Raw genomic sequence first — 13855 nt, 5'->3', positions numbered from 1 at the left:
ACAAGCAAATGCTCTTTCTACACAACAGCAGTTTTAGAATGTTTATATTATGTGGGCCTTCTTCCATGCAATATATTAAACTAAGCCACAGGGCTGCAAAAAGCACCCCCAGTGTGTCCCTTCAAGCAAAGCAGTATTGACAATTCTGTCAGTAACCTTTGTTGTGCATGCTGCATTGCTGTGCCCCAAAGAGCAATGCGTGACTCTTAAGTCTGAAGCATCTCCTTTACTGTCATCCATTTTCATTAGGACCCTTTGATCTCCCCTCTATTCTTTGTACACAAGACGTCATCACCTTTATTTTCTATCATAATTGCACGTGAAAGATTCTCCCTTTTGATACACCTCAAATGCCAAATCATTATCGAAAGAGAGTGTTGAAAAGTGTCATGTGTTGCTCTCCTCTGCCTCTTGCTGGAGATGGAAACCCATACACCTGTGGAAGACAAACAGCTTTTTTCAAAGATGTGACACATCTATCATCCGTCCACAGGATATGAGCTGCTCTGTCTGCTTAATAGCAAGGGGCTGTGCATAGCAAAAAGACTAACTGCTGAAAGAAATTTGTAGCACATTGCAAACTGTCTGGCAGCCCTCCCGAAGCCTGAGCTCCATCCTGGCCTGCTGATAATTCGCAGACTGTGTTCCCGTGTGCTCATCACTCTGGCAGTAAGAGTGGCTAGATGGGGCCCCCCGTCTCTGCTCCTTGTCACACTGTCATTCAGGTACGTCTGTCTGCCATCACCTGCTGACAGCACCGCATGTGTCTCAATTACAGCCCAGGCCTCCACTCACATGGCTGATGAAGATGTTCAGCCTGCTCTGGCTAATAGCGTTTGCTCTCAAAATATGCATCTTTGGGGGTTTCGTGAAGACAGGCGCCAGGCAAAGCCTATGGGACATTGCACATAGGACTCATCCAAGTATCTGGGAATGTTAGCAAGGGCCATATAACCCCCTCCACTTTTTATTTATTTTTTACCATTCCTATCATGTATAACATAAGCATAAAGGATTTCTTCCATCTCTGCCTAGGCATGAAAACAACTGATTAGACAGCAAAACCCAATAAAGAGTGTTTCCCCCCCCCCAGTGAAGAATAATTGACAACCTACTGCAACATATTCAGGGCTTGGATCACCACAAGTCAATCCTAAGTGATTGTTAGGGTGGCTGTGTGTTTTATTTTATCGAGGCTCATCCTCTGTCCAGCCCAAGTCCAATTTAAAGAAAAAGAAAGACCTCATGATGGCATAGGGCTTCTGACTCTTAAATGGCAAAAGTCTGAGACTTAAGCAGGACTCAGGGATGCAGCCTAGGGATCAAGGGATTGACCTAGAGATCTAAAGGCCTGGGGAAAGCTGGGGTAGGGGGGTCAGGAAATAATAATAATAATAATAATAATAATAATAATAATAATAATAATAATAATATATTTGTACCCTGCCCTCCCCGGCCAGAGCCAGGCTCAGTGCGGCTAACATGAAAATAATACAGTATACAAAGAACATAAGAACAGAAAAACAGGCAACAGAAAAACAATGATTTTTCTTTTGGGGGATTCCTGTGCCCCAGTTAGTCCAGTCTAAAAACTGGATATTTGAAAGAAAGGAAAAAAGAGGAGCAGCTCTCATGCAGTATTTTATATTTCAGGATGAATGGATTATTTTATTTTAGTGTTTTAAATCATTACTAATGCAATATTGTAGTACTCCTGTCACAGGACAAATCTGTGAATCAACACCCGAACCTAAGGCACCCCCTAGACTCGGCAGTAGCCCCTTAGACTCAACTCCCAGTGTAGCGGAACCAGTTGTGCTGCCCTAAATCCGCCTCTGACACTAGCAGGAAAACTCAGCATCACTAGCAGCTCAGAATCCATCTGGCACTGTTTCCCCACACCTATGTTTCCCCAAACTGTGCACTGGGCATGGGGAAACATTCGATGAAAGGACCAGACCTGCTTCCTTGGAAAGGGTATTCCACAGGCTTGGTACTATCACAGAAAATGTCTACCTCTGTGGCCTAAGCACGCAAAGTCACAGGTGGTTCATGAGGCTGGATTCTTGAGAGTTAGCAAGGTAGCAAGCCTCCAAAGCCGAAGAACAGGGATGGAGAAATCTGTGCCTCCCCACCAATGTTTTTGGAGTACAACTCGCACCATCCCTAACCATTGGCCATGCTGGCTGGGACTGGGGGGAGTTGGAGTTCAACAACATTTGGAAGATACCAACTTCCCCACCCTTTCAAATTGGCTGATTAAAAAAAAAAGCTAGACTTTCAGTAGGAGCTGATCGCTTTGTCTCAAGTTTAAAAATGCTATTCTTTCATGATTCCTTTTCTCTAGAGATGTTTCACCATCACACAATCTAAACCATGTAAGCCAATGTGCATGAGCCAGAGAAGGGTATAGAATCATTGCAGGAGCTATGAGAGATGCAGCTTTGATGCTTCTTAGAGCAGGTTTTATTTTTATTCTTGCTCCTCCACAGCTTATTACTCAGCCATTGAGTCTGTTCTTAAAGATTTAATAAAACCAGGACAAGTATGTACATTTGGGTCTGAAAGTCATGGAAAACATAAGAGATGGAATTCAACAGCACACTCTTCCAAATGCTCCATCTGCACAAGCATTGCAGTTTGCCAGATGCAACAATCCCCTCTCTCCCCCACCCTGAACTGTTCTAGGGGGTTCTCCCAACTCCCCCCTCCAAACTGATTAGGAGGGGCAGAGGGGGCACACAGAGGGAGGGGGAAAACCCCATTGCACAAGCATCCTGCCCCCCGTGCCCTTCTCCCACTTAGCTTTCTGAATCTCATAATAAAAATGCTGTATCCAATTAACTCCAGGGACATCTGCATGACATACATTATCCAGAAGACTGTTGGGGCTCCCATGATGCCTTTACAAAATACACCAACAACTGTACTGCAAAGCTTAATGCAACTGCTAAGTCACCCACTGTGCTCAGAAAACTGAAACCATGTGAGGCCCAGGAGAGTACGGCTCTTCTATCAAGAGCACATCCTTTCAGTATGATGATACAAGAGCCAGTTCAAGCCAGTGAGTGCTCCACTGTGTGGGAAACTAAACTGTGCACTGTAGATTATATTCACAGCTGCTTATTAGATAAAGTGATCATAGCTCTTGTTTCCTTAGGGACAAGCATTGCTTCCCACCCACCCCTTTAGCAATAAATAATGTTCACTCACATATTCATAGAATCATAGAATTGTAGAGTTGGAAAGGACCCCAAGGGTCATCTAGTCCAATCTCCTGCAATGCAGGAATCTCAACTAATGCATCCATGACAGATGGCCATCCAACCTCTGCTTAGACACCTCCAATGATTCATTCATTTATTCCCCTTCCCCCCTCTCTCACCCACCCCTTTGCACTTTGTTAAACAGAAGGGTAGTCTGTGATCTACACAGGTGAGACCCGTTCTGTACAACCTCTGTGGAAGTGTTGCAATGCTGGGCTGGGCCATAAGTAGCCTAGAAAGGCAGCAGGGTGAGGAGCAGAATATAGACATCCCTGATACTGAGTCCTGAGAAGAAACAAGAGCCAGGGATCCAGGTACGGACTCAAGGCCCTGGTTGTTGCCCAGGAACAACCCAAGCCTGACTTCTTTACAACCTTACAGCTTATAAAGAGAGCAGTGAGTGAGTGAAACGAGTCGCCTTGGGAACTGAAAGGGTATCATGCTGCCCTATAAATCTTTCTCTCTGCATCTTTGAGTGATTCACCACAAGGGGCAGCAGAGTTTCTGCTTCCAGCCTGGCAGGTAAAAAGAGAATTTTAGTTATGGCAGCCAGGCGCCATGTGCTCTGCAGGTGTGGGATCACGTTAGGCTCTACACCACCATTCAAGGCACCCCAGGGTGCTGCAGCACCCCGGTTGAAAACCACTGATATAACAAATCGAAACAAAATAAAAAAATTCCTTCCAGTAGTACGTTAGAGACCAACTAAGTTTGTTATTGGTATGAGCTTTCGTGTGCATGCACCACACTTCTTCAGATGATATAACTAATGTTAATGCAGACTAACACACTATTTCTAACATTGTACACTGAGGACCATATTCAACTAACCCCATTAGTGGAAGCCAGTACTAGGACTTCCGCTATTTCAATGGGGCTCCTTCCCACTCCTGCTCACCCAGGCACCTCCCCAAATCCACTCTGGAGGGTAAAGAAAACCCCTGGAACAGTCCACTGATGGGGGGAGAGAGAAGGTCATTCAGTTGGGCATAGAAATGCTTGCACCAATGGAACGATCTCTTTAGCGCTGCAATGAATTTCACCCCGAGTATTAAGACATTTTTGTTATTGCAAGTTCCAGCACAGTGTTATTCTTACATGTTTGTAATAAAATGCAACCAAATTCAATAAAATTCAAGTGCATGAATAATGTTAATGCAAACGAAGGCAATATTTCTAAAATTGCACAGCTGGAAAGAGTTGTGCCTGCCCAGAATCTCTCCATTTGCCAGAAGTCCCTGATGATGAATGAGTTCTACACTTCTCTGTGTGTGAGAAAATATCACTCAACTCACATTGAAAATGATAATGTCCCTGAATAAGCAACCAAACACCCAAACAGGCCATGTGGAGATGAGAACTACAGCAGCCTGTCTGCAGTAGGGTGACAATGATATGTTGATGTACCTGCCTGCCCCTTGAGGAGAAAATATCAGAATTCTTGCCACTCATACCCATGGTACATATATCCATTTTCTAGAGGTTTCCTAGTTCATGAGCTCTTGGTGTGTTTTTATTATCCATGAACACAGAGTTTTGATGAAAGAACCACAGGCAGAGAACAAAATGAAGTGTGATATTACAATGCCAGGTATTCCCCCCTCCCCACCCTCATCTTGGATACAGGTACTATCCTTTTCAAAATCTATATTTCTAGACACTGCAAAGCTTGAGCCTTGGAAAGTGAGATTACTATTCAACAGCAAGAAGCATTTACAAGATTGAATACAGAGGATGAAACTCAAGGACAACTCTGCGGTGCTGGCTGGGATTTAATCTTTCCAACATTTAAGACATTAAATTAAGTTCAGGAACATCCCCACAACAACGGCAGGAATGAATCACCGCGGACGTTAACCAGAGGTAGAGCTTGAGAAATGTGGGAGCTGGATTACTTCTCCTGTGCTTTTTTTGATCACAAACATTTTCTCTCAAATTGTGTCTTGAAGCAAAGTTTTGTTAATAATTGTTTCACAAATGCCTTTCTTTGTTTACTTACTGAACAAAGTTATGTTTCAAGCAAGTGTCTTGACCTGTTTAATATTTTCCAATGGACTTCACAGTGGCTTCAAAAATAGCTGGGTGATGTATAGAACTTGTCTTCAGTCTTATGCAGATGTTTTATTTTGTATAGAAATTAAAGCAAGGAGAATTAAAGCACTGATACCAGCTGGCCTCATCCCCTACTTCTATCTGTACAAGAAGAATAGTATACATGTGCACATTTTGGTTACCATTGCTTGTAGGCAATACGGTAGGTCTGACAACATCTGCTCAGGTGCAATATTACCTTTCCATATTATTACATTGTCTGAAGAATGAACTTCCTGGTTATTTTTGAAGGGTATTTTTGTTTTCTACTTCCTCTGGAGCAGAAGTGAGAGACGGGCACAGTAAATAATCCCAGGATTTTGTGTATCTCCCACTGGGCAGTAGCATGTATTCCTCCCCTCTAAGCAAAAGTTAGCAACAATGAGTCAAAGACATGCTCTTAAGCCTGGGCTCTGAAACAGTGAAAAAGCAACAAGAAAGGTGAGCCAGGGAAGCTTCCACCTACACACCTCTGCCAGCCAGCCCCAGTTTTGACCCAAACTGATAAGTAGCTTGTCTCAACTCTGGTCGCTACAGACCCCACATCATTTCCCTGCCTATTTGTATTTATTGTAAGCAACACTCCTGAATACAATTTTATATTTTTGTTTCCCATTTAACTGGCTTAATTTTGGGTCTATTTGAGTTCGGTATCAGATTAATAAACTGCCTTTTCTAAACCCAGAAAGGTTAAACTAAGAAGATGGCATCGAAATCCTATACTGTACAGTTAAGAGCACTAAAAAGCATGGGATTTACAATGATTTTTGGAGGCGATGCATTAAAATTGTACAAAATGGCATTCCTGTTTCTGCCTGATAAGGTGTGGAATTCTTCAGCTAAGCTGTCCAGAGGTGAAATGGAGAGGCGGGGGGGCTGACATTGGCAAGCCTAATGGGTTTTAATGGAGCTCCTTCATTAATTATCCGAGTGCTGGCACTGCTTACCATGAACCCGACATTCTATAAAGAAGAAAAAAAATTCACTTGGCCGCAAGCACTTGAAGGTTACAAAAAATGCTTTTCACCGAGATGCTGCATTTGTATGCTTATCTAAGAGTTTTTAATGTCATTTTACAGTTAATAATTAGCCTTCCCTTGGTCTCCACAAAGAGTGCCACCGAGACAAAAGAAAACGTTAAGTGTGTTAGCTATACTTGCCACTGGTATAAATAGTCAAAGGGATGATTAATGAATGAGGGAGAGAATTAAACAGAGCAGGGAACAAAGACAAAGCCCATTTGCTTGGCTGCCCACAAACCAAGACAAGCCGCAGCCGTAAAAGAAACTACAGAAAGTGACAAAAAAAAACCACACAGCTTAATAGACAGCTCATGAAGACTTACTTTAACCCTCCACATTATGACAGCCTGAAGCACTTTATTAACACTCGGACACGTTAAGATGCTGGGGTCGTTTGAGGCTAATACATGCATTTAATGGGGAGTCACCCCCTCAAAAAAGGGGGGTCCCCCTTTTTTGAGTGTGACAGAAAGAAAAACAGAGAAGCCCTAAATAACTTAAACAGCACTCTTCAGTGCTCCATTGTGGAGCATGCCAAAACCGACGTTTTTAAAGAGTTGTTTGGAGACATCAGACAAAGCAGAGGAGGCAGCAACACAAATGGCCCGGCAGAAGCAGCTTGACAAGCCTTGTCCTTGACTTAAATGGCTACATTATAGAAAAAAGGGGGGGAGCGAGGAAATAATTGAGTGAGGTTATAGCAGGGTGGACAACATGAATCCCACATGGCATTTCTTTTGTTTTTGTTTTTTCGGCTTTGCCCAATCCTGGGAATTCAAGCTTTCTGAGGATATTCCCCCACCCCACCCCACCTCACAAGTTTCTAGTCCTTGCTGTCACAGAGACAAATTCAAAACATGTGATAATAAAAACAGCTAAAGGATTGGAATGAATGACACAACAGAATTCAGAGCGTAAGCAACGGTTTCCTCAGTGTATTTCCAGGAGTTGCCTGGAATAACTTCCTAAACCTTATAAACTACACACCTTTCTCCCTTCTCTATACTTGCTGCCAGCCCACACAAGGCATAAAACCAACTGACTAGGTTTGTTTTTCTCACCCCATGCCAAAAGGCCATCCAGTGGGGTACAGCTTATTTCTGGCCACTTGGAGGTGTCACATGGCTCCAGCTTGGCTACTTCCAGTCTGAATTTTCCTCTGCCTCAAACCAATAATGCTTGATGACCTGGAACTAAATATGAAGAAATGTAATGTGGATGCTTTGATTTGTGAGGAATTTCCAGGGACTAGGCACCTGGGAAAAGCTGCTCTTTCAAGTAGTTTTGGAAATCATGGGTGCAAGTTTCATTAAAAAAACACACACACACACACACACACACACACACACACACACACACACACCTCTTTCTTTATGCTCAGAATGGCTGTAAATACCAGGGCTCTCCAACAGCTGTTAGATTTGGTTCAGATTTTCTGTAATGCCCTTTCACCCTAGACTATCAACCACTGGCAGAGTAGCTAGCTAGCTAGCTTATTTATTTATTTAAAAACATGCATATATCATTATTCATTTTTTTTAAAAAAAAGCACAGCAGTTTACAACAGTCATACATAAAATCATGTGATAAAAATACCATACTGTATAAAAATTAAAATATGAGATCCACTGAACATTACAGAAGGATATTTTGTTAATTGTCAGCATAAGCTTGGTGGCATAGAAAGGTTTTCAACAGGTGCTTAAAGGTTAAAAAAAAGTAGACACCTGCTGAATCTCTACTGGTAGAGCATTCCACATGACTGGGCTGATAAGCTTTAAGACTCAGGTTCTTGTTAAATCGAATCACCAACTTGTGGGAAGACCAACAACATTCTTGCAGTCGATCTCAGTGATTAAGCTAGGATATAAGGGACCCCTAAAGTACCCTGGACCAAATTTGTTCAGGGCTTTGTAAATTGATATAGGGACCTTAAATCTGGCTTGAGAGTAGTTAGGCAGCCAGTGGAGATGTTTCAACAATTGTGTCGCACGTTGTCTTCCATGAGCCCCCATCAGTAGTTTGGCCATCACATTATGCACCAGCTGAAGCTTCCAAACCATGCCCAAGGGCAGCCCCACATAAAGCACAATGCAGTAATCTGACCCTGAGGTTGTCAGTGCATGGTCTATTGCAGTCAGGAAATCCTTGTCCAGCATCAGCTGTTGGTGGTGAACCAGAAAGATCTGGTAGAAGACACTCCTAGCCGGCAAGGACACAGGGCTATAGTGACAGAGTTGTATCCAGGAGCACTCAAGGGAAGGTAGTGCGACCCCACCCAGAACAGGTCACTTGTCAGTCTCCCAGACACAGGAACCACCCACCTAAAGAGCCTTGATCTTCCCATGATTCACACACAGTTTATTGGCCCTCATACAATCCACCACTGCATTTAAACACCAGTCCAGAACTTTCAAAACCATTCCTGATTTGGATGTTATGGAGAAATAGAGCTGCCTGTCATCAGCATATAATAGCAAAAATAATGACTATATATTGCTGAAATCACAGCTCAACCACAAGTACAGAAAATGATGAGCCTTTAATTAATTAAGCAATGAGATATTTATATAGCACTCACAATGTGCAACCTTTTGTACAATCTTCATCTTCCAACTCAAAGAGATTAGTTGATGGACATTCTCATTTGATCTCTGGATTCTCATTTTCATTTCACAGTTTGTTCTCTGAATTAGTTAATCTCACAGTGAGTAAGTACTCTTTAATTTGTTTGATTTGTTTGCAAAGGAAGAAATTAAAAAATAAAGAAGGGCAAGGAAGTGCAATCATTTAATAAAGAGATGCATAAAATAAGAATGAGAACTGAGTGGCAACAACTACTTCTCTCTTCCTGGAATCATCACAAGGAATGTAAACACTTCTTAAGAGAGAAAAAAAGTTTTGTTAAACAATAGCTGGGCAGCCATTTCAAAATGTACTTAACACACTTATTGAAGTTACACACTTTCCTAGTTTTCCAGTGCATCATTTTATGAGGATGTTCATAATATCATTATACATCCTTCAAAAGAAAATAGTGATCTTGCCTAAAGTATAATTTTAATTACAAAGTGTGAGCATGTGTATGATATACGAGTCACAATAGTGGAGCAGAATGGGCACAATCCAGAAACAGGATGTGACACCTTGCAGCCAAGGGCTGAGTTCCAAATCACCAAACATGGAACACCATTAGGGTTGTCGCCCATCCCTAGAAAAATGTGGTTGTCCTTTTTTGGGATAAAAGTGTCCCCCATCCTGTTTGGACTTCAGACAGGATGCCCCTTTTCACATATTCGAACTCCTCTTCCTTCTCCTCCAAACTGCATGAGCAGCGAGTGGGTCCAGTGGGAGGAGGAGAGCAGGAGCCTGAATGGGAATTTGTGTAGGCAGAGAGGAGGAGGAGTCGAGAGAGAAAGCGAAAGCTATTGTGGGACGTGGGCAGAGGGTGGAGTGGAACCAGGAGGAGACATTTGCGAGAGCTTTTGCACAGGCAGAGGGTCGGTTGTGGAGAGTGAGAAGGGGGGGGGGGTTGCAGGGGCTGGTCTAGTGTGGGAGAGACAGTTTTTACATGGGCAGAGGGGCTGGGAGTGGGTCAGGCTCAGAGAGCGACAGAGGGGTTTTTTGCATGGGCCTGGTGGAGAGCAGGGGAAAGAGAGTTTGTGTGCGGGCAGAGGCAGGTGGATCAGAGACAGAGACTCAGAGTCGGAAAGTGAGGGGGAATTGCCCATCCGACTTGTCCCATATTTTGCCTGACCTGTTCTTTATTTTGACCTGACCAAAGGTGGCAACTCTAAACACAGTACATCCCCCCAAGAGCTTTAGCCCACCAAACCCTCCTTCATAACACCTGAAAAGCCTCTCGTGAAGGTTGGGGTGAATCTCTGGAGTGGACTCAAGGCAGCATAAGGGCTTGAGATCCCACCATCTCAAGATATTTTAGTTTGCAAATAGGGGAGGCCATAGGTCTGGGTTTAATCAGTCAGGATCCACATGGTGTCCTACACAGAACTGACTTAGCAAATGCATCTTTCTGCAAATCAGCCTTCAGCCGAACTATCGTAAACTCCACTGTTCTCCTTGATTTGGAACTGATGAGAAAGACTCTGAACTCATGCATTTCTAGTCCAATAAAATCAAGTTCCTCATTCATAAGCAAACATGATATAATCACACCACTACTGCTCCACTGCCCACTGCCTCACCCAATAAATGTGTAAAGAACCGCCAGGCTTCTGTTCCCAGGGAAACAAATAATATCCTAGGTGGAGGATTCTCTGCTTCACAATAACAGTGACAGGTGAGAATCAAAACAGGAAAAGAAGCCTGTAAAATGATTAGGACGTAAGGAAATAAGAAGCAAGTTGATGGAAGGAAGGCATAAAAAGAATCGGAATGGAGGTTGGAAAAGGAAGAGAATTTTCAAAAAAAATCCAATACTTTGATTAGCTTGTTAAGGCTGCAGGCAGGTCTTTGTAATTGGTAGCTGATGTACAGCACCTAGTATGCTGCCAGCAGAGAAGCAGCACTGATTTCTGGCGAGATCGCACAATGTCTCTCATAAACCATGAGATCTCACCACAAACTGGCACTGGTTCCACTTCTCCACCTGCAGCGGAGGTGGTCAGGTGGGTAGGACGGAGATCCTCCTAATCCCTGAATCCAGAAAGTCTTAAAATATAAGCAAGGATTCAAATTCTAGCCTAGGTAATAGGCCATTAAGAGAACAAAGGACTCAACTCTTTCTAACTACCCAAAAGGCCAGAAGTTAGAGTTGAAAGTGGAATTGTGTGAGCTAGAAGCTGGCAGACTGGGAAGCCAGAGAGAGAGAGAGAGAGAGAGAGAGAGAGAGAGAAGAGCGAGCGAGCGAGCGAGCGAGAGCTGTGATTTATTTCTGTTTGAATCAAAGGCTGTGGCTATGGCGAAAGCAAGGTCCCTTAGTGTGTCAATGCTGTGAACCCTTCCATTGTAGGCTCAGGTTGGATATATGTGTAAATAAACCATATATCATAAAGACACTGCAGCTTCCACTGTACCTCATTCCAAAGGCAACACAAAACTTTGGTAAGCATCTGGAACCCCGGAATCTTGGACCACTCGGAAATTCAGGTGGCGTGCAACAGTATAAATAGGCTCCCAGCTTCATCAGCCTCATAATATGACCTACCATCAAGGTCCTTTATCATCTGCACCTCTTTCCTCTGAATCTTTTCTAATTTGTCACCAGCCTCCCTAACAGCACTGTGTAGTACTTCAGTCAGCATTTTACCATTGCTAAATGGGGAAGTTTAAGGATCCAAGGTCTAATGTTTACAAAATGAAGACTTTACTGACATCAGTTACTTTAATGTAAACAACAACTATGACATAAAGTGAAAATGCTTGCCTTTCTCACTTGCTTTTCTCAAGAAATGCATTTCTGAAATACAATTAATTCTGTACTAGTCTCATGAGGAAGGTAAAGAATGTCCTAGACAGCAGCAAATTGCTCACCGTTCAGTCACAATGTTAGATTATCAGTGTAGCTCAATACAGTTAAAATGGCAGTACTTCCAGCCTCCCTAATTTGTTTTCATGTTTTTGTCTTCAATTCATCATTACTGTTATTTTCCCCCTCCTATTTATTTACTTCTCTAATTCCAAATGTCACTCTCTAAAATCTATTACACTGAAAAGATTGTAAGCAATGATCATGACATGTAACTTAAATTGATTTGATCAACTGGTGTGCCTTAATTGTTCAGATAAAACTTCTTCCTGGAAGGAGGGGGTAGCTATGCAGTCATGCTCTGTTATATGACTGATAAATCAGATGCACGCCAGTGTTCAAGATTCTTGCATGACAATCACAAATATTTTTTGAAATAATTTTAAAGGGCACCCTGCCACCTATTTTCCCTCATTATGTAGGGAAGAAAGAAAGAAAATGTGATCAATGAATGCTTTCCCATCGTACTCATTTCTATAGTTACTGAATTCTCAGCTGATTTAAACACCAAATACTACTCATAGCAGTTCAACACCATTAGCAACTACAGTCAATATATTATTTAAAATGGGTACAAGCTTGGATCATTCTACAAAAAACATTAGTTGATTAATATGCAGAGACCAATTTTAATATGCAGAGGGCAAATTTTAGCTGATGATACTGAAAGTTAACAGCACATTTGTTACTTTTTAAAATGCTGTTTTGATTCTAATGCTTTACTGTAAAAGAGATAGTAAACAGAAAGTATTGACTGGCTTTTCCCTGTAATGCAGCAGCTTTTGTTTATTGGATAGTACTTTCAAAATCTTCAAAAAGGCAACTAGGTCAAAGTTTTGTTAAATTGAAGAATTCAGTTTAATTAATTGACCTGTATGCAGATGATTAATCAGCAAAGCTAATGATCAGAAAAGGGAGGCTAGGATCATAGACAATCTCCCTAATATGCAGTCCCGCCAACTCAAGTCACAGTACAGAAGCATAACAATTGGGAGCTGGGGAAGGGATGCAAACAATCACAAAAGCTTTCATATCTATCACAATAAGGTAAATTAACTCTAGTTGGCTGGATACAACATTGCTTTGATAAATAATCTGGGTTATCTGGAGTCCGTTCACTTCAATGCAATAAGATGTACTAGACAACAACATGTTTATATAGCATTTACAACACTCCATTGGGAACTGCAAGCTGGACCAGCTGCACTTGATAAAAAAGATACTTGTGTAAGCATACTTGGACCTTTTCCTGGCAGCAGGTCTTGGCATGGTTGGGCACACACCCCAACAGGGGAGGGGCCATGCTGTCAAGAGTCCTCTGGACCTGGTGCTCAATAAGGGAAGGGAATCCCTAGAGGGTAAATTGCCAACGGGCCCTCTAAAATCTGGAGCTAACACTGGTGACATTGTTGTTGTTGTTGTTTAGTCGTGTCCGACTCATCGTGACCCCATGGACCAGAGCATGCCAGGCACTCCTGTCTTCCATTGCCTCCCGCAGTTTGGTCAGGCTCATGTTAGTAGCGTCGAGAACACTGTCCAACCCAGTGTTTCTCAACCTTTTTTGGGCCACGGCACACTTGTTCCGTGAAAAAAATCACGAGGCACACCACCATTAAAAAAGTTAAAAAAATTAACTCTGTGCCGCCCTATATTATAATTATGACTGTAAGAAACACTTGCCAAATATTGCTTTCCGGCGGGTCAGTGTTGTGTATTGGTGGCCGCCAGGCTCGTTTGCACTGAGCTTTGGGAAAGAGGAGGCGAAATATTGCTTTCCGGCGGGTCAGTGGTATATATTGGCGGCCGCCAGGCACGTGACAATGCAAATCGCCCTTCTCATCACCGCACGTCACGGCACACCAGCCAGCGTCTCGCGGCACACTAGTGTGCCGCGGAACAGCGGTTGATAAACGCTGGTCCAACCATCTCGTCCTCTGTTGTCCCCTTCTCCTAGTGCCCTCAATCTTTCCCAACATCAGGGTCTTTTC

The 13855-nt window shown here is 42.8% G+C and overlaps 1 protein-coding gene across 2 annotated transcripts in view; it reads right to left on the bottom strand.

The window, feature by feature from the left end:
- Positions 1 to 13855, bottom strand: part of LRMDA (leucine rich melanocyte differentiation associated) — a 743869-nt gene that overhangs the window by 216410 nt on the left and 513604 nt on the right. Inside the window, exon 6 of one of the 2 annotated variants that reach the window (XM_088670119.1) lies at positions 228 to 436. The exons of the other annotated variant lie outside the window; for it this stretch is intronic. Coding sequence (XP_088526245.1) covers positions 362 to 436 — 75 coding nt within the window. The 3' untranslated portion in view covers positions 228 to 361. Of the gene's footprint in view, positions 1 to 227; positions 437 to 13855 lie in introns of those variants that run through there. 2 annotated transcript variants of the gene reach the window in all.

Source organism: Zootoca vivipara, chromosome 5, assembly GCF_965207765.1.
Source record: "Zootoca vivipara chromosome 5, rZooViv2.hap1.1, whole genome shotgun sequence".
NCBI lineage: Eukaryota > Metazoa > Chordata > Lepidosauria > Squamata > Lacertidae > Zootoca > Zootoca vivipara.
This window is presented reverse-complemented; position numbering and strand designations above follow the sequence as displayed.